General features: G+C 40.6%; 3 protein-coding genes across 4 annotated transcripts in view; 2 read left to right on the forward strand and 1 right to left on the reverse strand.

Annotated features, from left to right (window-relative positions):
* ric1 (RIC1 homolog, RAB6A GEF complex partner 1) overlaps positions 1-16,573 on the reverse strand; it is a 32,085-nt gene extending 15,512 nt beyond the window's left edge. For both annotated transcript variants that reach the window (XM_041058848.1, XM_041058847.1), the window contains exons 1-3: positions 15,955-16,573; positions 12,195-12,302; positions 813-892 (exon numbers count right to left, since the gene is read on the reverse strand). In XM_041058848.1, the coding sequence (XP_040914782.1) occupies positions 813-892; positions 12,195-12,302; positions 15,955-16,095 (329 nt within the window). In that variant the 5' untranslated portion in view covers positions 16,096-16,573. The remainder of the gene's footprint in view (positions 1-812; positions 893-12,194; positions 12,303-15,954) is intronic.
* exosc2 (exosome component 2) lies at positions 13,906-20,575 on the forward strand. Its single transcript, XM_041058849.1, has 10 exons — positions 13,906-14,005; positions 17,226-17,417; positions 17,909-18,010; positions 18,155-18,200; positions 18,314-18,403; positions 18,570-18,635; positions 18,734-18,802; positions 19,005-19,181; positions 19,404-19,532; positions 20,193-20,575. Exons 2-10 carry the CDS (start codon positions 17,302-17,304, stop codon positions 20,271-20,273), a joined length of 876 nt encoding a protein of 291 aa, XP_040914783.1. The 5' UTR covers positions 13,906-14,005; positions 17,226-17,301; the 3' UTR covers positions 20,274-20,575.
* Positions 20,576-21,126: 551 nt separating this feature from the next.
* abl1 (c-abl oncogene 1, non-receptor tyrosine kinase) overlaps positions 21,127-24,059 on the forward strand; it is a 30,377-nt gene continuing 27,444 nt past the window's right edge. The window contains exons 1-2 of the mRNA XM_041058806.1: positions 21,127-21,667; positions 22,395-22,762. Coding sequence (XP_040914740.1) covers positions 22,636-22,762 — 127 coding nt within the window. The 5' untranslated portion in view covers positions 21,127-21,667; positions 22,395-22,635. The remainder of the gene's footprint in view (positions 21,668-22,394; positions 22,763-24,059) is intronic.

Below are 24,059 nucleotides of genomic sequence, written 5' to 3' on the forward strand. Positions count from 1 at the left end.
GATCGCTTGACGTGCCCACACTTGCCCCACCGCTGCTGGTATGGTGTCTAGGAATGTGAAACACACACTCAGACACAAAGGCATACAGACACACACACACAACAATGGTACAAAGCAGAGGAACTGATTTGGTTTTTCATATTCTTCGGGGGGTCCACATTCTTTTGACCACGTTGTGCATTTGTCACATTAATAATGCGGCGCTAACTGCAGAATTAGCTTCTAAAATGTCACTACCTGCTTTCAGTAACCATATAACCACACCAACTTACACATTGGGTCATGAGCAAACATAATACTATGCAGGAGGATTTAGACGTGAAACCCTCTTGTGTTCCTTCTGGCATTATTTTCCAGCTGCACTTACAATCCACGGGTTTCATGTTCTGGGTGTAATAAGGAACTTGAAACTTTCTTCAAAGAAAGACCGCAGCAAGCAAAAAAAAATACCCCAGGAGGTAAAAAAAAAAAAAGTAGATGAGGTTAAGTGTTCACCTAAACTAATCGTGTGGTTGCAGCATTATCATTATAATTTGTCATTAGCAGTCGTAAAAGTAGCACGGTAGCAGGGCTATCACCTGTTTCAACTGTTCACTTCAAACAGCATATAAATAGTGTTGTTCACTAGCTGTGTTTCGTAAATGTAGCGATTAACCCTCAGCAGATATTTATATGATTAAATGGCTTTTCAAAGGCCGAATGATTTGCTGATAGTCTAGTGTAGTGTCCCTGAAAGTTACAGCTTGACCCCTTTCATTTGGCTCACTTTATATAAGCTTGTGTGTATCAGTTTGTATGTGTGCTGCACTCACTTTGGATAGACAGGCTCATAGAGGTACTTGTCATCCCCTCTACCCAGCACATCAAACAGGAGGATGTAGCCTTTGGCAGTCTGAAAACAGAGAGGGGGAAAAAAAACCACATCAATATATTTGCTCTCCAACTATTTTATTATCAGACAGGGAGATGGACAGGGAAGTGTCAGACACTGAGAGGCTGTAAAAATTAATAGTGATGAGAATTTAAAAGCAAAACTAAATTGTATCACTGGGATGTAATCACAAACTTGCAAAGTCATTCAGTGCCTTTTCACGACAGCCAAGGAGAGAAACAATGTGATGACTGGAGGGAAGAAAGGAAAAGGGGGTTTATCAGTAAATAAAAACATCATCTAATGTTACCATCACAGAGGACAGAGGGAGACAGGAGTGTGATGATGGCCGCATAGAGACTGAAAATAGTACTGTGTAAAAAAAAAACCAACAACCATAAATTAAAAAAAAAACAAACAAAACCAAACTCAGAGGGCTGTGTTGGTGTGAACATGGTGCACAGTAAGCCACTGGCAATATGAACTTGCACATATGATGGCCAAAGCAGCACCAGATGCATATGTATATCTAGATCTAAACTGTGGGTACTGTTACTTTAGTTGATGAGAGGTGTTTGACTGAAGCTGCGGATCTGTAACAGAAGTCACTGCTGCTCTGTAACTGAATGATACTGGCTGGGCCCGATTTTGGCTGCTTCATATCAATGTCACAGTGTGTCCTTGTTAAAATAGGACCTTTGAATCATGCTGGTTAATCCCACACCTATTTTATTTGATGTAAAGGTGCTTCCCTCAGAAAAGTCCATCTGAATCCTTTGATAAACAGTTATTGTAGAGTGTTATTACTTGCCAAAGATCTTTAGTAAGGAGTCTTGATCAGTATTTTAGGGTATTTCAACTTGTTTTCTACAAAGTATGAGCTATAAAGGATAATATTTTCCAACACAACCACTGTCATAGCAAATACATTTGTATTCACAACGAATGCTGCTTGACATTTTCCTGCACTGCCCAGTCCTGTGCAGTGAGCTGCCAGTTCATTAATTTTGAAAACTGAATTTACATAGGCTAAAAAAAAAAAAAGCTGCATTTAAATAAGTTTATTTTGCCTATTATTATGTACTGTGTCAACTCACTGACTATATAAGCAGGTCTAAACTGCTGCCTTTGCTGATAATGATGCTCAACAACAAATTTGTCAGCATTTAAAAACAGCTGAAAGACACTCGCTCCAGGCTGTCTGTGGAGAAGTTCACACTATCTATGATGTCAAAATAATAGTAAAGTATAATGATTGCATGTGAGCACAATATTGCAGTAGGACTTTTTCCATAACTACACACACACACACACGCACACACACTGTGCTGTCAGGGAAACTGCTGAAATTGAGCCTGTAGACTGAAACATGACACGAAACCCGATCTAGACTCCACTGTCAGCAGTAATGTGCCATGGTTTTGCAATGGCTGTGCATAGAAAGACTTCTGAGTGAGCTTGAGACACAGATCGTGATTCTACTATTGACAATGTTTTATTCAGATACGCTTCACTGTATGCCCTTGTTTTGCTCATATTTTGTGGCAGCGCACTGAAGTAACCCTTGACTTTTCTAGTGTGGTGACAGCGCTGTTGGTAGCAGGCCAACGCTTCAGCCACAGCAATGAGAAAACCCAAATCAGAGAGAGGATAAAGCCAGCAGCAACATGAAGCTTGACTAGAATAAGACCGACCACAGCCAGGGACAGGACAGAGAGCCAGACTGAGGCCTGCTAAACCCATCAACTGCCTTGGAGCTCCACAAAGCTGCTGATGCACACAAAGGCAAAAACTGCTACACAACTACACTTTAACAGACATAAAATGTACTTCACAAAGACAAGAAAATGCCAGTATCTCAAAAGGTTGTTTTATATGCTTTAAATATACATAGAGACACTTTAAATATACATAGAGATCATTCATAGGAGTAATTTGAGGACAATAATATTAATGATAACAACAGCAACAACAGAGTTAACTGGTATTGTGGTGATTTCCATGATTGGTGTAATAGCAGTGGCACAATCTTCAAAGCTTCATCTCAAACAAAAATTTCATGCAAACACTTTGGTTCAAATATTTGTTGAGGCAGTGAGCGATGACAGCGTCAACATATAAGTCAAACATCAGCCACACAGACCCAGATGTGGTGAAATGAATCATTAAACTACCTTCACACTGAAGGAGGTTCCCATATTTTGTGATTTCTATATATTTATTGTGAACTGAGGTTGCAGAAATAATACAGCCAACTCATCATTTTCATATTAGCACTGTATATAGTTAAGATGATCACAGTAGGACATAGTCTCATTACAATGACCTAGTTAGCTATTATAGCCCAACATGCTCATGTCGTGAGAGTAAGAGAGCTGCAATTCTCCATATTTGCTATTTCAACATCAGGAAATGTTTAGAAATTTTTTAGCTGCATCTGTTTCCAGATCGGCACTAAAATAGAAAATGAGACGTTTATTGAAACACGAAAACTGCTAACAGTCGTTGCCACTGGGGGCAGGGAAAAAGAAATTGAGCTTTATAAGAAATTGTGTGTAAGCCAGAAGAAATACTTTAACTTGCATATGACCAGTTAAAAGTTGGGGGGAAAAAAGTTCACATCCCAACTCTGAAGTCCTGTCTTCAATCCCAGGAGAACACCCCCCCGAACCCATATCATCACAAATCTGAACAAGGCTTCCTTCCCAGAAAAGGAGCAATGTGGGCTCAGAAAGGAAATGTGAGTGTGACTAGAAAGCTACAGTACTTCAAAAGCATGTCAATTACAGGAGGTAGTGAAGTGTCAAAGATGGGAGGGGGAGGGGCGGGAAAACTATTTGCCAACCTTTGACAAACTTCAGCAGTGTCTCCCACTCTCAACATCTCCTGCCTTTCATCTGTAGTTTGATCACACCACATACATGAAAGCATTCACACACCCATTCATCTTTTCATGGGACTATGATCAGGTTTACTTCAGCTCATCATGTCAGATAAGTGTAAAACTGTACATGAAAGGACTGAGAGATAAAGAGAGAAGACCACAATTGAGATGCATCCCACATCTCCAGCACTCTCTGTGTTCCTGGTAAGTTCACACATGCAGAGATAATGATATAAGAAGAGGCATTGTCGACTGAAAACCAATAAGCACGCAGGCACTGAGATTCAAAAGGTCCAGCATAAGGGAAGTTGAAAAAGTGTTCTCTTTATGTTGTCTGACAAATGGGTGTAGTTACATTTCTAGGGAGGTGTAAGTCGGGCTACGGCATATAATATAAGGCTACGCCGTACCTACACCATACCTACAGCAATGATGCTATGCAGAAGTAGAAACTGGCCTGTACACTCACAAGATGCACTGACATATGTCAAGACCATCTCAGTTTCTACTGGAGATACAGGACTGTGATGCCAAACGGAGGTTTCCCTTTACAAAACATAAAAACAAGTTGCTAATCCACTAATTTGTCAAGGGCCAGTAAAGCATGTGATAGACTCCCTCTCTCTCTCTCTCTCTCTCTCTCTCTCTCTCTCCAACCTCAGAAAACAACAGCTGAACTGGAGGCATATATTAAAATTCTGTGATCTGTGGTAAACAAGCCAAAGTGACCTGATTCTTTAAATGTCATGTAATCAATAAACCTTGTTTTGCTTCATCAGACTGACTCACTTGAAAATATGTCAGGCTTTGTTAAAAAACAAGATAAGGGGAGAACTTTGACTATAGGCCAAACGTGCATACACGTGGGTTTCTGATGTGGATACAGATACAGATGTCCTGCTTTAATCAGGTTTCTCCTAATAACTTGTGAGCACATTTACATTCGTAATAACTATAATATGAGAGGCACATGGTAGATGATACTATAATTATAGACAACAGCTTTAGCCCTTGTCATGTTACACTACCTCCTCTTCATTTGGTACTTCTACACTATTTAAACCAACTATCATGACTTGATGCTGCATTTGACAGAGGGGAACTTAAGAGGAAGGGCTTCATGCTGCTGTAAAACACAAACCAATAGAAATGAGGAAAGAGCTGACTGCTAACTACTCTAGTTCAGGCTTGCAAGTGGAATGAAAGACTTTGAAAGCTTTCACAGAAAAGAGACAACTCAGCAGAAGACTATACATAGTGTAATAGTGTACCGAAGCCTTCCTTCTGCATGTTTAAACAAGCTCCAAAGGTCCACACACACGCGCTTGTGGCAATCTGCAGTGGTTCCCTGAAATGATATGCACTTTCACTAAAATGTGACCAGTCGCACAACGGATGCCAGTGGCTGTCACTGAAAAACATATTGGACAGAAATGCATGCAATGTTCCTAACTGCCGTGGGACAGTAGCTACCAGCATGGACTGCAAACAAGTATAAACAGTGCACAAGCAAGCAAATGTGTCATGTGTATCTGTAACTGCAGCACGTGTAACTGCGGTCTTACTGAAAGTGGTTTGGAAGCACACAGCTGTGAGGTAGTCTGAACTGAAGCATGAGAAGACAGCTGATCCATCTCATTACCATCAGTTTATTTTTCTTTAGGGTTGATTGCAGGAGTGGGGAAGATTGCAACTGAAAAATCACTCAGCTGTACGCCATTACCTTCGACTGATGCCCTATCTTGCCTAACAAGGAGGGAATTATGTGCATTAGGTGGCTAAATCTTGTTCATTCCTTTTGGGTAAACTGGCGTGTCACTGGGAGCACAACAGTGAAAGTGCAAGGCCAAAGTAAACTCTTAAATTATAGTATAGAAAGAATTAGCACTGATGCATAAATTGTAATTGGTTTAGACCTGGAACAACATCACAGAATATAGAAAACAGCAAATCTTGGTCACAAAAAAAATAAAAAATAAAAAAAACGTCTCTGGTGAAAACACTTAGTACTGCAGAGTGTGAGTCTAAAAGCAGAGAGGGAACATTTTGGCCTCGGACGGATCCCAAAACACACACACTAGAAGAGCTAAATACTAAAAACTATTTCCCCTGTTTGAAGAACTTCATCCTGTCTTGACTCCTGCCACACAAAAATGTCCACCCCTCTCGCTCTGTCAATTGCTTTTACTGTCTCTCTTGTCCTCTCTGTCTTACAGACACATACACACACACTCTCTCATCTAAAGATAGTCTTAGCCATGGTTTAGAAGGGTGATTACGTTAGCCTCAAGGTCTGCAGGGTGTGTGAGCAGCCAAACATCTGGGAAACAGCTGGTAAGGACTACTGCCTGGGCAAGGCTGGCCTTTATTGTGCTGCAGTCCCCAACTTCTTTAGGTCTGCTCACCCTATAATTAAACTACAATACTAATGAATGTGAGAAAAGTTATGGGTTCTTGGAAATGGAAAGAAAACACACAGCTAGTATAGACACCACACAGCCTGTGGGTAAACAGCAGAAACATTCAGACATGTACTTTAGATATCATCATAGCCTCGTGTGTGCTTGGAAAGAAAAACTCAGTTTTTTTTTTTACATGTAAAACTGCCAGAGCATTTATGGGGTCAAATGCACATGTGAAATGGATGGAGACCATCACCATGAGTGAGGGTGATTGTGTGATGGGATGACTGGTCTGTTCCATAAATATAGTGGCACCTTCTTTATTGAAAGTACACAGTCATCGCATCACATGTATTTCTAATGGTCAAACATTTTTCTGACTAAGCACCTACTTTGACAACAGGACCAGCATTGTGTTGCAGTATGTTTGCCCATTCAGACAATGTTTCCCTCCTGTTTAAATGATGTTTCCGTCTCTGTTAGGGCTTTGGCTTTAAATCAATACTGGTACCTATAGGATTGACACCAATAACATGAATCCATCTAATGTTAGATCACGTCCTGGGCACGTGAACACTCTTCTTAGTGCTGCAATATTTGTTATCCCATTAATATGAATTCACTCCATAAGTCATATTTCTTTCCTGTAGATGACGCTACAATAGCTCCTTTTTACAATAAAAGGCCTGTATATTGCTTTTTGATATCACGGATCCTGGCCCTGATAATATTTGGTAATGCTTCAAAACCACATTTTGTGGTTTAGCCCACCCCTAATGACTCGGCTTAGAAGATATAAATGGAGTTGTGGCTGAGGTCAGATTTAGGTAAGAGGAAACACACAAGACTGGTTTCAGTTTTAGCTGCTTTAATGTCTCCCTCAATAGAAGTAATGGGCACAAAAATGCAACACAAATATTAAAAAACAAAACTTTCAGTCACTGGATTAAGGAGAGCAGCTTCTAATCAGTAGATCTCGCAATGGCGTGACATCTACTAAGTGTTGTTAGACTGAACCAAATGTAGGTTCTCACACATGAAACTGTTGCTGCAAAGTTCAAACCTCTTGACCTAAATATTTCCTGTTTTAAAGGAAGTACAAGTAAACGAAAGGATAAACCCCAAAAAGCAAAAACATCACACAAGACAAGAACATCCTCTTAAAGGGAAAATCAAATTTGATTAAATGAAATGATTAAAGTTGAACCTGTCATAAAAGCTTCATTACAATTTGAGCTTTGTAAATACTGTTGACATTAAAGAGGGATTTCTGTGGCAAATGACATACAGCTTGTGGTTGTGCCAGTCAATTCACATTTCTGCCACTTAGGTGAACTGTTTGAACACATTTCATATGCGTGCACAAACACACAATAAAGACACTCCTCCCCACATTAACTTTTAATACTTTGCACAAGTCAAGAGCCAGGACCAAGCTCTGCGTTTGTGGTGCCCAGGAAGTGAGTGAACAAGTATGCCCTAGTATTTTTGGTAACTCCAGCACCTGCTCCCTGTTGTGTTTGGCTGGGTGGGCTTGGGACCGAGCCTGACTTACTGCTTTCCCAGACACATTCACAGCATTCACTCGTGTGTACTTTGGCATCCCGACAAGAGGAAGGGATGAAAGTGAAGACTGATGGAGTGGGGAGGAAGACCGAGACAGACACAGAGGTTATCCCACTAATATCTTCGAATAAATTATGTTATGTCTTCACGACTCTAAATTATTTTGCCATTCCTTTGCTGACATGAACTGGAATCCAAATCATTTATATGACACCACTGGTGAAAACTGCGTTGCCCACTGACAATTTCTGTCCATTGTTTTCCCAACACCCTTCATTTCTAGGACATTGTCTGGATTTCTGAAAACAGTTTTGACCCAGGCATAAATATATTTATACTACGTTCGTCATAATAACTGTCTCTTTTGTACATACAGACCTGTATTGCAACCCCTTTAACACCTGACACATAATGTTCAACAGAATGGCTTCAAGGACAAGTGGTGGTGTTTTGGGACAAACACGCACTGCTGTCTGCCACACTGACTTTCAAACAGCATCTTGTGTCCTTGACAGTTTTTCCAGGCAGGGTTTTCCCAAAAAAAAAAAAAAAAGACCTGGGTTGAGGTTTTTGATAAAATATAAAATAAGCAGAACTAAGCTACGTTTTAATGACCTGCTTAATTAAAGGCCTGCAGAAGAGTAATGTACAGCCCTGTTGTTAATTACTTAAATCACCAAGTGTATGTGTATGTGACCCAGCACATCGCAAGTATGATTATAAGAGATCAAATAATATGATGTGTTCACAGAGAAAGTGCTAAACCATTCTGGTACCATAATATGAAAAGACAGATGATTGTGTCAGCTGCGTTCATGTGGTCTCTCTGTAGACCTACTGTAAATGTAGTTTGGTTAAAATGACGCATTCAAAAGAAAAATGCATGTAAACAAACTTTCTAATGTCCAAATGCAAACACTTCTGAAGTCCAGGAACCTCAGTCCCCACAGCTGAAAGCATGGACACGAGCAAACACAAAGCACATTTTTCTAGTTGACGCTAATTATTCTAGTGAATCAATTTTCTGTGCGCGGTTTGTTTTGATGCCGTCTGCTTCTGTTCTGGGTCTTGGCAGTCGTCCTGTGCGTTGCCGATCACATGGCCTTTGGAAGCTGATTGAGTCATCTGCTGACTCGGGTACTTGCCTTGTGTGAGATTACTCAGCAAGACACTTCCTTCGCACAGTTATCTTAGATGCTGCAGGGTGCTCAGCTAACAATCATGAGTAATGGTAACAAGAACAGAAAATGTCAGAGGTTGATGTATCCTGAGACTCAGTTGTCCCCAATTTTTCAAAAGGTGGACTGTGATTGCTGTTCAGTGTATTACATCACTACACATCTGGTTCACATTATCAGTGCTGGTCTGTGTAAAAGTTCTCTTTCTGAGATATTCTTTATCTAGGCTGCAACACTGGAGAGTAACATCAATGCCGTGGTGCTTTTGTTTAGGATGAACACAAGAACTAGACGAAACATTTTCTGACAAACAAAAGTATTAGGCCACGAGCAGCACCAACTGGTAGAATTAGTGTTTCTATTACACACTTATCCTCATTCTCATAAGCTTTGTTTATTTACATCAAGATCCTGAGATAAACAGCCTGATTCCACTACCACTGCTCAGAATCCATTGCTGCCTCACCGTGCTTGACACAGCAGATGCAGCATCCGCCTGTTCCTTCTCTGAACTCTGAACAGTATGTATCAAGGCATTAGCTCAACACAGACGGGGATCATTACCAGGGATTACACGTGATGAGAGTGATTTACGTTCCACCCTGAAGATAATTAACATGCCGTCCTGAAAATAAATAACAGCATCTCAGTTAATCCAGCCATGATGTACTCTGCTGCCTTAAGGGACACTCTGCTGCCTGTGGGCATCAAAACCTGCTGTCTCTCTATGAACAACTCCGCTGTTTATACACTAATATTATGTGCATCAAGCACAGAATTTCCTCTTGACATGAGTGGAATCTCTGTCAGAAAGCCTGGACACAACAAGGTCAGCTGTTGCCAAGATATGTCATGGGCAGTGAAATTTCACTCTTCAAAGCAATGTAGGTGTGCTGATTTTCTGTGGGCTGAAAACACTGACAGCTGATTGAACATGATAATAGTGGATATTTTAGTGCATGCATAAATCTAATCATAACCATAACTACTCACATTTCATGTTATAGATTTTCATGGGAGATAGGTATGGTCATTGAACTGAACTGCAGTAGATATGATGATCCGACTGGAGGCGTGACAGCGGAGGAAAGATCTGGCTAAACTAACATCAATAAGCTTGTGTGGGCTTACATGCAGGGACATGCTGGCGAGAAGATAGTCTTTTCAACTTCATGGAAATGAGCATGAATTTTTTAAAATCATGTCTTTTAAGCTTTGTGGGCTGATAATTTGCATATTCTTTTGGTTGTGGGTTCATATCCAGAGTTTACCCAAGGCAGGGTTTATAATGATGCAAAGAAAGATCCTGGGGGAGATTTTTCACAATCATTTAAAGAGGAAAAAAAAGAAAGAAAAGAAGAACAGGCTGTGTATCCCCCCTCTCATCGGGTTCAGCATTTGGGTAATTTTGCATTGATTAAAAAAAAAAAAAACATAAAAAATGAGGCCCTTTCCATCACTCAAAAGAGATGAGGTGCGTAGATCCTTCTAGACGACTGTGGTCTGTTCGCAATTTAAAGCTTCTCTAAAAACCGGACCTGTTAAGAAAGAGATCAAGGTTCAACTGCTGTTTCACTTTCTCAGAGTACTGGGATCAGCAGAGGGCAAAGTATGATGAAACTGTAGATAAGAAGCAAAGTGAAACCGAAGCATTTGAATATTATCACTATCACTATCATGAAATGTGACAGTATGGTCAGTGACTCTTAGTGATTTATCTATTACAGATAAATTACTGCCACAATTTCAGGATGTTACAGCTGGATCTAACTGGCTGTAACTTTAGGAGCCACCTGTGCACTTTCAGATACAGCAGTATATGCCTAAATCCCAACATTTAGAGCTTAAATTGTCCACTAAGTGGCCACTCTGGCAGCGGTAGACCTTGTGACCATTTGTAAGATGCACACCTGAAGTGACGGCGATGGAAGTCAAAGCAGGTACTGCATTCCTTTTCTTACAGACTTTAAACTGGGTAGTATGTCAAGAGCTCCTAACAGTTTCCTGCATAACAAATGTTCATGTTTTTTTTTCTTTGCTTTCCATTATCTTTACTGTAATTTTGAAACACCTAAAAATGACTAACTTCCCACTATTGTCCCACGGCTGTACACAGTGTGTGACTGAAAGTGAGGTTGTAACATGATGTAGAGAGCTCCTGGGCTGTGTTTTCAGTTCCGCTGTGACTGCTACGGGAATACCTGCCTTGTATCTGGACCTCTGAAGAACAGTGAAAATAGGGCAAACTCTGCTGTTCAGAGGAGTGTAGCTACACTTTCATTTTCCATTTGTCATGCTCATTCTACTTTTATGCACTACAGCAACAAGGAAGCTGTCTGTGTGCATTTATATAACAAAAGGATGCTGTTAAAATTCTTTTGTCAGTGACTGATTACTGAAGCATCTTCAACCCACTGACAGAAACTCTACAAGCAATAAATCAAAGTAGTAAGAAATGATAAGAGGAAGTGTTACTGCTACAGAGACTGGAAAGGAAACCAAACAAGTAACAGATAGGAGGGGGAAATGAGAAAAGAAACGAATAAGAGGTGAGACCCGTGATTGGTATCTTGCTGTGTCAAAGCCCTTGGATAAGTGCAACGGCTGCCCAGCTTGGCAGCTTTGTTATGCAGGTGCTTTCATTTCAAACGTGCTAAGTGCTGAGAATGGTTTGAGGAGTGTATGGATGTGGGTAGGCCGTTCAAACGTTTTCCACCAACATCATCATACTGTGTGTGGATTACGAAAACAATGGCTTTTTTTTTTTTTATAATTGTGTCAGACGTGGCCACAAGCTCCCTGACGCCTTCCAGAAATAGTGATCAGATACTCTGTCTTCTTGTTTTAACATTTCTGATGGCACACAACAGTTTGAGTTGCTGATCATAGTGGGAATTCCCTCAACGACTCAACTGTCCAAGAACAAACGATCATGGTGCGATATTCAAAGTGTCGATTTTATCAATAGTGATTATGACCGTGTGACTGTGATGTACAACTGTAATCAAGCCAGACTGGAAAAAGAGATCAATAAAAACCCAATTTTGAGAATCATTTCACATTAATTTTATAATTACATGAAACACCATCATGCTGTTGGTAACTTCTCATGACTTGGTAATACAATTCTGAACTAAAATTGACTTACAACATTTGATGACACAATTTCTCAGTGACAGAGCTTCATGTGAGGTGAACAATGACACAATAGGCTGCACTCTTTCTGATTTCCAAAGAATGACATAAATCAAACCACACGCACATAGGATGAGATGGTAGAGTGGCATACTTACCGCCACAGCTATCATGGAGTCGTCTGGTTTCCATTCTGCCCTCTGGTAGAAGCCAAACTGGGCCGCCGCCTTTGCAGACTCGATATAGCTGACTATCAAAACACTGGGCTGTGGGAGGGGAACAGGGAATATGGGAAAGAAAATGAATACTTTAAACATCCTGTTGGTCGTGGACATCTTGCTGCCATATATGACGACATCAACAGTCTACTGTATATTGTCAAATGAAAATGAAGCATGCAATTTTATTAAATTTTAATGTTGCCACTCATTTCATTGCTTAAATCTTGGGTCACTGGCAAAGAAAGAACAGACAGAATTGTGCCCAAAATAATGGGACTGCTCTGATTTTGAATTTTTATTTTGTGAGGCTCGTTTAAAAGCATGTTCAAGTACTGTTAATACCATACAACACAGACAGAGAGTTGAACAGGTGCACCACACAGACTTTGCCTAAGGCTGTTGCCCTTAATTTGCCTCTATCCCTGAGTCCCTAAGGCAGATATTTGTCTGAACAATCATCATCACCAGTTCATTCCAGTCCCCTAAAATAACACTGAATTTGAACTATTTTAGGTCTGTATCTTACACTGTCTGCTCCTGTTGAACGCAGACATTAATCTATGTTAATGTGCAGTAAAATAAGAAGCAGCGAGTGACTTCTGATTCATAAATGTGTAACTTCAACCAGCAAATGGCAGCATCAGCAGGTGTTAAAACATCTGTTGAAGAGGAGGAATGGTAATGAAGCCAGTTTCTAAACACCAGAGGCCTAAACATCTGGCAAAGCGCAGTTCAGTCACTGGTATTATTTAACTGCCAGTGGAAACCTCCTGCAGATTGCCAATGAGACTGGTAAACATGTTTTTTGGCTTGTTGTGCTACAGTTCTAGTGATCTCTTTTAATTTTAAAGGAAGTATGAAACTGCAGCATAAGCATTTCAAAGCCACATTACCAGAAGTATATAGTGGACCTGTGTCTTTTAAGACCTTATACCCAGTCACTGTAATAAGAGAGCAGGTTTTAAGTATTTCTACCCTTCTGTGTCCCTTTAGTGGAATTAAAACTTAATAATGTCAGTGATACCTACACTTGTGTAACCTCTCTCCTCGGTAAGAGCTGCAAAAGTCATTAGGAAGTCTGTAAGTTAAAGGAAGAACCACAAAAGTTTCCCCCTTTTGATGGCAGCTTAGTGGAGCTACATATAGTGCAGTCTGTAAATATTAGGAAATAAATATTATGCTTTGCCTCTGCATGACAATACACATTATTCTAACTGAGCTAAAACTGAAATGGTTTGCAGGGTAGAAGTGACTCGAGCACATGAATTTCCCCTGCATTGCCATTTCCCATGATCTACCACAATTGCAGTCAGCTGGTGTTACTGAGGAAATCCCAGGGGAGCGTAAAAGATTACACACAAACAACTACATGCAACCATATGTGTGCACACACACACACACACACACACACACACACACACACACACACACACACACACACACAACAGTGCTAATTTTCAGATACCCAGAGCAAACTGTGGTGCTACTATTGAAACACTGCATGCCTCTATTCCTAGACATCCTGCGCAGCAGTCACCCTCCCATCCAGCTGCGGCAGGGTGGCAGAACAGAACAGCTACAAGTCTAAGCTACTGTGCTACACGGATTAGTAATAATGCTTTGACTGAACTAGCCGGGCTCAGGCTCCACTGGCCAAGGTCGAGGAGAGATGGGATTAAAGAGAATTGACCTGGTGGCAAAGTGATGGCTGAGAGCAACAAGGGGCAAGAAAGCTTCAAGGAGAAATGGTAGATTTACAACATCCTACATACACCACATTACCTACACTGTATCTATTTAATATCACATTGCTGACATTACATTTATATATTGTCAAGTTTTCTATTTACATGTTTGCATTAAGAACATATTTATTTAGGACATACAGAACTTGAGACAATTGAATAAAACACACCACTCTACTACATCCCCTGTGTGTAGAGTCGGGATAGACAGTAAACTGAAATGACATAATGGATACAACACATGTGAGAGGTGCATGTCAAGAGGAAGAAGCTGCACTAATCGACATTCCTGAGATGACCCTTTTCCTGGACGCCTTATTGATACTCACAGGCAGGCAAAGTTCTTAAGAGGGGAAACAAAACATGGCCACATCCTGTGTGGGCCTCAGGATATAAATCCTGACCCATTGTTGCTAAAACTGAACAATGTACAAACAGCGTGGAACACAGACTGAATTAAACAATGTGTTCAGCTGAAGGTTATCAAATTGAATGGCCCCTCCTCATATCGGCATGAAAAAATCTTTTATATTCAAACAAATGAGGACAGGAGAATACATTTCACAGCACAGTGCTATGTTTGAAATCGTATGGGACTTTTCCTACTACATTAGATATTAGTGCTGGCATTGAAACCTGTGCTGAGTGGGAAACCACCAAAGATTTCACGAGCAATTTTTAATTTCCTCAAAGTGAAAAGTTGAACTGTTACTTGACTTACTGGAGTACCGGGTAACAAGTGGCATGACAGTCACATTGACATAAAATATTCTTTATGTGGAACATACATAAATGCGGGTAGCCATTTGTTGTAGCAGTCTAGATCTATATAAAGTTTACATGAACTTGTCAATGATTTGTTGGAATCATATCATATCACATCATATTGTTGAAAAGACTGCCATAAAATACAGAAAGAAAGAAGAAGTCAGCAATGGCTTTAAACTACACAGAAGCCTTTTAGAGAAAAGGAACACTGTTTCTGCGTTACTAGGAAATTTTCATTGTGCAACTATGCTACTGTGGATGAAAAAAATTAATGATGATGAAGTCATGTGCTGACTTGGTTGTTTAAATTAATCATTTAACTCCTGAATTAATGTTGAGCTTCTGTCTGACAGAACATGCCACAACTTACAGGTCGGAGGGTATTTGTTTAACCACCAGTAGAAATCCCATGCTGATATTAATTTGAACTTTGAACTTGACTTCTTGAGGCAGTGTGTTAAAAACACAAAATTTCACCAGAGGTACTGAACAGACCAAAGAAGTGCATCCAGTTTACATTTCCATCCGGTGGGGAGGTGTAAACTGCCCTCTGCCTGACATAAAGCATTCATCAGGTGAACTTCAGTTCCTGTGGCTTAGAGGATGAAAAGCCACCAAGCCTTTGTCATGAATGAGGGACTAAGTTGGGGGGGGGGACGCCATTCAGATACAACGTAGTGATAAAGATAGATAAGATAAGATAAGATAAAAATACTTTATTGATCCCAAACTGGGAAATTCAACTGTTATAGCAGCCGTGTACAGGTAATAATAAATTGAGCTGCTATGTCTTGGTGAAAAGCACACGTATACGGATGTGCTCAACCTGTTATAATGCGTAACAATGTCACCTGTCATTTATGTAATAGGAGTGTCGGTGGCAGAGTTTGGCAACACATCACGGTAAATGCCTTCAGGCTGCCTATCGCTAATGACACCGCTGATGCTCTCCGTGTTTATTAACTATCCTTTTAATACCGAAGGGCAGTCAGCCAGATTGCCACGCAGTATCAGTACCAATCATCCAAAAAAATAAAGCAATGGCAGATGTAGTCTGTGAAGCAGATTTAATGCACCATGCTCACCTTTGCTTAAAAATGGAAGTAGCGCTGCACGCATTGTTTTTGTCTGGACAGCTGAGTTCATGAGCATGACTGAGGCGAAGCTGCAGCTGGTTGACTTACCCGACTAAACCAGATGCTGAGCTGTGTCTCCGACAACACGGCGAAGTAAAACCTCTGGGAGCTGGGCTGAATGTGGAAGGGCTCCTCTTCACTCCTCAGCGGACAAAGCAGCCTCCGGGGCCAGCCGGTTAGAAAATACATGACGGCAAACTCTCTGAGCCTCGACACTGAAAACAGTGTCGCAATGCCAGATCGTCGGTACCCCTTATTCCTCCTAAACTATTTTTAATCCAAGTGACTCATGGGCAGCTCTTTCCCTGAAAATAAAAAAAAAAACTTTGAATAGGTGTGGGCAGTCCACCGTTTACCCTGGTCAGAGTATCAATCCATGGACGCCACAGTGAAATCTCCAACAGCCGACAGAGCTATACAGCTAGCCCCGGGCTAGCGCTGGCTTTCCAACTTGAAGCTAATGAGCTGTCCAAAGCAACTGCGGTGTAACCGAAAACAAAAGCAACCAGGCCCGCGGCGACACCATACAGCACCCAACAGCGCGCAGCGGCTTACAAATGGGTCGATTAACTTTCGGTCCCGCTGCCCGATCACTCCTTACGGTGTCTGGACCAGCGGTGTTTAATAACGGCAAAGCGTCCAGTTTTCACTCCTCTGTGCCTCACCGTCGCCATCTTTACAAGAGTCTGTGAGACTTAAAGCTGATTGGCCACGGCGGAGAAGTTTGCGTCCTGTTGACATCTGACGTCACCCATCCGTTATGTGAAACCACGGTTGCGTTGAAGCCAACGTGGCTCGACACTGACATCTGGTGGTGTAAAGCTAAATGTATTCAAACCCTGAACAGAAAACACATTTTTATCATTACATTACAGCATACTCATAAACTGCAAACGGGGTCCGTAGAAAAAATGTTACTTAACCAGTCATGCTCCAGTCCGTCTCCCAGCTCTGTAAATAAATACTGTTCAACAATACAACCTCTGTATATAATGAGGCAGTCCATCAGTGTTGTATTGTCTTATTATATGAATGCAATTCATCATTCGTGTTCAAAGACAGATGAGGTGTTTTACCACCACTCTCTCTCTCTCTCTCCAACGGAACTGTATTAAGGGTTTTTGATGGTGCCACACAAAACATGGTAAAAAAATAAAATGGCAAAGCACATATTATGGCTAAATAGCAAAAATGATTGAGTTAGAGTTTGTAGAATTGTTTTAATCTATATCTTCATACAGTGGACTTAATTAGCAGTTTTTAAAGTCTGTAGAGCTAAGTGGAAAAAACCCCATTTTGACTCAGCTTTCATCTTTCAGTAGGTGGCGGTAAAACACATTTAGCTGTTTGCCAACTTCCAGAGAGGGCAGAAGAAGAAGAACCGAAGTAAGAAGCATGGCTGCGGACATGAGATTACCAATTATTCGAAAACCTGTGTCAGTTTCTGCTGTTAGCCGAAAAGATCTGGTCGTCCCCGGCGATGTTATCACTTCAGACACTGGTTTCATGAGGTAGGTACTGGTTTATGTGCCGGTGATGTGATCGGTTGACTGCTGTGTCTACGGTTGACACACTACGTTGCCTTGGAAGGAAATCAAACTGAATAGCTTGATGATCTTTGATGCAGGTTCTGGTGCTGGTATCTTTCGTGTAAAGAAAAAAAAAAAAACTAGTTCAAGCTTGACAACCAATAAAAACATTTAAACACATCTAAAACCTACAGGCTGCACCAGCTTGATCTCTTTAAACTTGTTGGTCTCCTTCCATAATACTGATTTAGCTACTGACCAGTTTAAGAAAGATTGAGAACATGTCTGGTCTGCTGTCAGCAATGAATAAGGTAAATCTTTCACTGATAGAGTATCTGATTAAAATTAAAAGAGGAGCTGTGTTGTCCATCACCACTATCTGGTGCTCATTGTTAAGCCAGATACTTAGCCTTCATCACATCTCTGTTTGGCTGTATTACTCATTAACAGTGCTTTACACCATTTATTCCCAGGGGTCATGGTACCTATGTTGATGAAGACAAGCTGACGGCTTCAGTGGCTGGTGAGGTGCAGAGAGTAGACAAGCTGATCTGTGTCAGACCGCTTAAGACCAGGTAAGTGATTTCAATTGAGGTTATAAAGTCAAATGGGCCTAGAGGAAGTGAGCTGATGTGTGCACAGATTTTAATTGGTTTATTTACTGCTGCATTTGCAGAATTTATGTAATTGCTTTTGTGTTGTATTTTATTGGATTACAGGTTCAATGGTGAGGTTGGAGATGTGGTGGTTGGAAGAATTACAGAGGTAAGACCCTCCCTCCATGTTTCTTCTCCTGTGATGTCTGACATTTCAGACATGCCATTATGGCCAATAAGACTTTGTTTTTGTCATTTTTATTATTTTCTTTATATGTATAGGTGCAACAGAAACGGTGGAAGGTGGAGACCAGCTCCCGGCTGGACTCTGTCCTCTTGTTGTCTTCTGTGAATCTGCCTGGAGGAGAGCTGGTGAGAAGCTAGAAAATATGATTCACTGGTAGATGTGGTCTGTGTATTACACTGTTAGCTGAATTAGCATTATTCTGAAGTGTAGTGAAATGGGTTTGGATAGGGAAGTTATTAAAAGCCAACCTTTATTTATTGTTCAAATATTCTATTTGTTTTTCTCTTTTAGAGGAGAAGATCAGCAGAAGATGAGCTCACCATGAGAGAATACCTTCAGGAAGGCGATCTCATCAGTGTAACTAATAATTTATTAAAATTGTTAATTAGCTGATCTATTTATTACATTTTTTTTTATCCATAATGTCTTTGTTGCATTTATCCTGTGCTTTTTAGGCAGAGGTGCAGTCTGTCTTCTCAGATGGAGCTCTGTCGCTTCACACCCGTAGTTTAAAGTATGGAAAGGTAAGTTATGCCACTGTGCACAATTATATGTGATGATGATAACTGGAAAGTTGTAAATGTTTATATGTAATATGGATCAGTGCCAAGTGGGTGAATTATAAAATTGTCTTATTAAAAAAATACTGTAAATCAGCAATTATTCTTATTTTAGTGACGGTCTTCATTGACTTAATATCCTGTTTCTGTTTCCTCCGACCTTAAGTTGGGTCAAGGAGTTCTGGTACAGCTTTCTCCGTCTCTGATCAAGAGGCAGAAAACACATTTCCACAACTTGCCATGTGGTGCATCCATCATCCTCGGGAACAATGGTTTTGTGTGGTTGTATCCCACACCGGGCCAACAGGAGGAGGAGGCTGGGGGCTTCTACACCAGTTTGGAGGTGGGCACAGGAAGCACAAAGAGCAATATTTCATAGTTTGTTTAATGAATTTATCTACACATTTTGAAGCTAACAGTACATCAGATTGGACGTGGGATCAGAATCATTTAAATAAATTTACTGCTACCCACAGCTTGGTTGAGAAATGTATCTGGTCTTTTTTGAATATGTGCAATATGTAAGTGAACTGCAAAGATGCATTTCTTGTCTCCGGCCTTTCAGCCTGTTAACCTGTCAGATCGAGAGGTGATTTCACGGTTGAGAAACTGCCTGCTAGCGTTGGCTGCACACAAGGTCCTTTTGTATGACACCAGTGTTCTCTATTGCTACGAATCTTCACTTCAACACCAGGTAGGAAGCGCCATAATGACAGTCAGCAAATTCAGTTTGTAACAGTATGCAGTTGTTTTTGAATCACACACACTGTCTCACAAATGTCAAACAGTGGCAATGGAAAGGTTGGAAATAACAACAGTTGACTTTTCTGTAATGTATTGTGCCATCTGGTGGCCATATTGGTAATCCACAGATTCTGGGCAACACTTACGGAAAACAATTGACTGCAGTTCTCAACTTTGACTCTGCTGCTTTAACAGTGTGGAACAGATATGGTTAATTTCATTGCTCTTTGGGGTGGGGAACGAATGACTTAATCGCCAATGCTTCTCATAAATGTTGCGCTTATGTAACAGAACATCAGCATATCATCTCATCTGCTATTACCATGCTGCTGCAGACACATTTACACACATTTCATGAGTAACACTTAGTTTTGATTAGTTAACTGTTGTAAACAAAATTATGTTCACTGTTAAGACAAAGATGATTGAGGAAAATATTGCATTTGCAAATGTGAGAACAAATGTTCATTATGTATCATTCTGCTTATGTTACTTAAGCCCTTATTATGTAAATATTGCTCATCAGAATCTATATGATTTTCTGGTGTTTAAGTTACAGATTTCTTTCAGTGCAGCTGATCTACAGTCATCCACTTTATGCTCTTTGCAGGTCAAGGACATCTTGAAACCAGAAGTGATGGAGGAGATTGTAATGTTGACGCAACAGAAGCTGTTGGAACAGGAAGGCTAGAGAGTCCTGTGACCATGCCACAAAATCAGGATTACATCAAGCATCTATTTCAAGGACTGACCACCCACCTGAAGGCCTTTTTTCACAGAGGCCTCCTATTGTGGCAGCTTGATGGGCAATTTAACAAGTTTATTTTAATAAACAAACTGCTGATCATTGTTTGACTGCAAATGGTAAAGATGAATAACTTTTAAGATACTTAAGTTTAAGTCTTAGGTAGAGGTATAGTGGAACAATTTTGATAATGTGTGAGGTTATAAAAAAAACTGTTGCATGCAATAAATTTTGTATCATTTTCAGTACTAAGTGTGGTCTGTCTTGTTGAATTGTGAAGAAACAGATAAAGGAAAACCACATCAGAAAGGATAATTTTAATTTTAGTTTGTTTTAGTTAATGTATTTTATGCAAAAATTTCCCATCAGAAATAAGAATAATGCGCAAGTGTAAATGTATAGGCACCATTATTGGTTTATATTGTTATTAGTGTACATAATTCAGAGGAAGAAGGCATTATATTTACTTTGCACTGTCATTATTTTTTGGTAGAGCACAAACCCAATTCTTGCAATTCTTTAAAAGACCACATTATCCTGTGGTTTACACAGCTTACTTCTATAATTTAGAAGTGAATAAATGTCATTCTTATACAAAAGGGCATAAAAACCAGGTTCTGATAGGTGCACCCTCACCTGATCTTTGAATGCTGTGTCTGTCTCACTGGAGTTGCTGCTCTCCCAGCATAATAAAAACTTTTGCTCTGGTCCCATGTACTAGCCCACGCACGCACGTGACGTCACGCGTCGCCCCACCCACATATTTCTGTAAACCACCTTGCGTATGAAGTATGGCGGCCCCAGCCACACAACTACTACTCGGACAAAGTTTATTGCTCAGGTTTTCACGTGAGAGCGATGAATAAGTACGCGGGCCGAGGAGTCGGTAACGAAGAGCTCGGTGACCGTAAACAGAGGAGAAAACTTGCAGGAACAGTCGTCGGTCTGTCGCCGGCGGAGTTTCCTCGATTTCTCTTCGCCTCCTTGATTGAAGTGCCTATAGTCCGGGTACCACAAGGGAAGAAGCTCCGCAAGACGGGAAGAGTGGACACGGAAGTTTGAAACAAACTGATTTATGCGGCTTTGGAAAGCCCGGTTGCAAAAGTATTAAACTCTGGCGACCAGCAATGTTTTTGTGAGGTTAATACCGTGCACTTGCCCGACTTTTACTACCAGCGTGTTCGCAGCGATCCAGCAAGAGGCAACTGTTGACTACTCGATGTGCATTTAAGGGTCTGGCGCTGCTTACCACCAGCTAACGTTAGTTAGCCTCCATGGCTACCTTCAACACTAGCTTGAGGTCGCCAGCCTGCCAACAATATAAATGTTTCCTTGGACGTGTAAGTTTGTTTTCACACTTTTCTTCACTCCAGAAGTTTGTAACCACGGTACAAGTTTGGTTTGTGTCGTTAAAAAGTTACCCTTTGTACCCAAATGCATATTACTCGTGAGTTAACGTTTTTTTTTACATTGTTTTGGTAATAAAATAAGTTGTCTAGGGATTATAAGGTTTAGGGTAACAGTAGTTAACGCTCTGCTGCCTTTCACTGCCCTTTTTTGTATGTTCTCTATGTTCATTGAGCACTTTGTGGTTGTTGCCTATCGACATTTAATTCCTCGATAGGTATGTGTGTAACTTGCACTATGCTGAGTTCGTCAACGTTAGCTTGTCATTTAAAGAACTTTATTGGTATTGTAAAGATGAAAATCAGTGGCCTTGCATCCAGGATACAGAACAGAAGGAAATGAGGTTGTAAACAGAAGGAAGCACATGCACTGTGTACTGGTGTATAATGCAGATGTACTGACAACATAGTTGAAGCAGAGCATTAAAAAAAACAAATAAAACCATACCTTAACAAGTTTAGGATATAGTGAGTCATTTGACTGAAACTCATCTGACGAGTTATTTATTAGTTGTGTTGGGAGTGTTGGAGTGTTGTTTGTGCTTTAAGTGCAAGTCAGAATCACTTGTAAAGTATTCCAATACATTTTTTTTTGTTTGAAGGTATCATATCACTCTAAGTGAAATCATTATTGAGTCTTAATTGTTTTTTTTTTCTCTAGATTCCTGTGAAATGCCTTTCTTTGACCTCTGAAGCACTCAGGCTCCATTAATGCATGATAAACAGAGACATACTGGAGTAATACAGACCTGCATAGGTGACCCACATCACCCATACTCCAGGAGCAGACAGACTGAGTCAGGGAAAGGGGCTCCCCTCCCTGCCTGGGGGGCCAGCTGTTGGACGGTGAGCAACTCAGTCCAGCTTGGAGAGTCCCGGCTGCGGCCTGGCACCCTGCCCTTATGGGGCAGCAGCCGGGGAAGTTTGTAGGGGACCAGAGGAGACCCAGTCTGCCAGCCTTCATAAAGGGTGGGAAGAGAGAGTCGTCTCGACATGGGAGCCAGCCCTGTAACGTGTTTGCTGTGCATGGTAAGTACAAATATTTACAGTAAGACCTGTGTAAGGTTGCGTGTCATTCACAGCAATTTTTTGCATACTGTCACACTGTAATCAGTTCGATTAGTTGTTTAGGTATATACTAAGACATTTCTGACTTGTGTTCCCAGTAGTCTGTCTGTCACTTCATTTTTTCAACAAAATAAATTACACAATGAAGATGAGTAGACTGGACTGACCATTGAACTGATGAGGGGAAAAGTAGATTATGTTTAAACTTGAGTCAAAACAAGAATGCAAGATGTGGAAAATGTAATTACACATGCATAGAAATCAAAAGATTGTACAGACAGTATCAACACAACTGTAGTTGGATTATCAGGAATGTGGCTTGCTAGCGGAATATCAGACTTGCAATTACATAACCTGGAGAAGAGAAAGTGTTCACTTTAAGGCATGGGATACTACATTTTAACAGTTTATAACTGTTTATAACCTAACTCTACCACGTGCTAATAACAGAGAGCCATTCTTTGCTTGACACAGGGTGACCCCAGAGATGGTTGCATGAATCAGTACCTTTGCTTGGTCACTTGCTTGGTTTTTGCTGTGATTGATTGACTGTCACTTGACCAATACCAAGTGTGATTTCTTTTGTAATACTACACAACAACTCGTGACTTACTGTTGCTTGCAAAGCAGCCTTTAGTTGAGCATATAATGAATGATGAACTGCAACCACTAAGGTGTTATATGGGATCACTTAGTATCTGTGGACTAGTAAAAATGATTAACAACATCAGTTACGCTCAATATGATGGAACAGTGAGGTTCATTCAAAAACTATGTAGCCATGTTCTCTACTGGTTCCTCCACTGTTATGTTGTTTAAAATATTTTGGACTGACTAACACCCAGACTGTGTGAATTGGTTTTTGGTGCCAGGAATTTTAACAGAAGTAGGTTTTGTGAGACTTATGTTGACTCACACTTAATTCCTGTTTTTATCTGGAAATGAGTTTACAGTGTAAAGGAATAACATATTGATATAAGGTGATTTATGTTCTTTACTGGTATTGAAATTAATGCCTGTAAATTATCCGTGGTTGGAGATTTCCTATCCATCTGTTTGTCACACAGAAATGAACAGCAACTGGGACTCATAATAAGCATTTAAACCCACAATACAACTTCACTGTGGCGAAGTGTACTGTGTGGCCAGTATGACTGATGTTCTGGCCAGAGAAAGATGAGAAACAGCTTTAAGCATAGGACATAGAGAAAAAGATAGAGTCTTTCCCAGTCCTTACCCCTATTCAAACCAAGCCTGA

This window comes from Toxotes jaculatrix, chromosome 16 (assembly GCF_017976425.1).
Source record: "Toxotes jaculatrix isolate fToxJac2 chromosome 16, fToxJac2.pri, whole genome shotgun sequence".
Lineage (NCBI taxonomy): Eukaryota > Metazoa > Chordata > Actinopteri > Toxotidae > Toxotes > Toxotes jaculatrix.

Bases quoted from the DNA above. Each gene is read 5' to 3' on its own strand.
- exosc2 (XM_041058849.1), top strand. From the start codon at position 17,302: ATGGCTGCGGACATGAGATTACCAATTATTCGAAAACCTGTGTCAGTT. The intron at 17,418-17,908 runs GTAGGTACTGGT...ATTTATTCCCAG, and splicing joins TCAGACACTGGTTTCATGAG to GGGTCATGGTACCTATGTTG. The intron at 19,533-20,192 runs GTAGGAAGCGCC...TGCTCTTTGCAG, and splicing joins AATCTTCACTTCAACACCAG to GTCAAGGACATCTTGAAACC.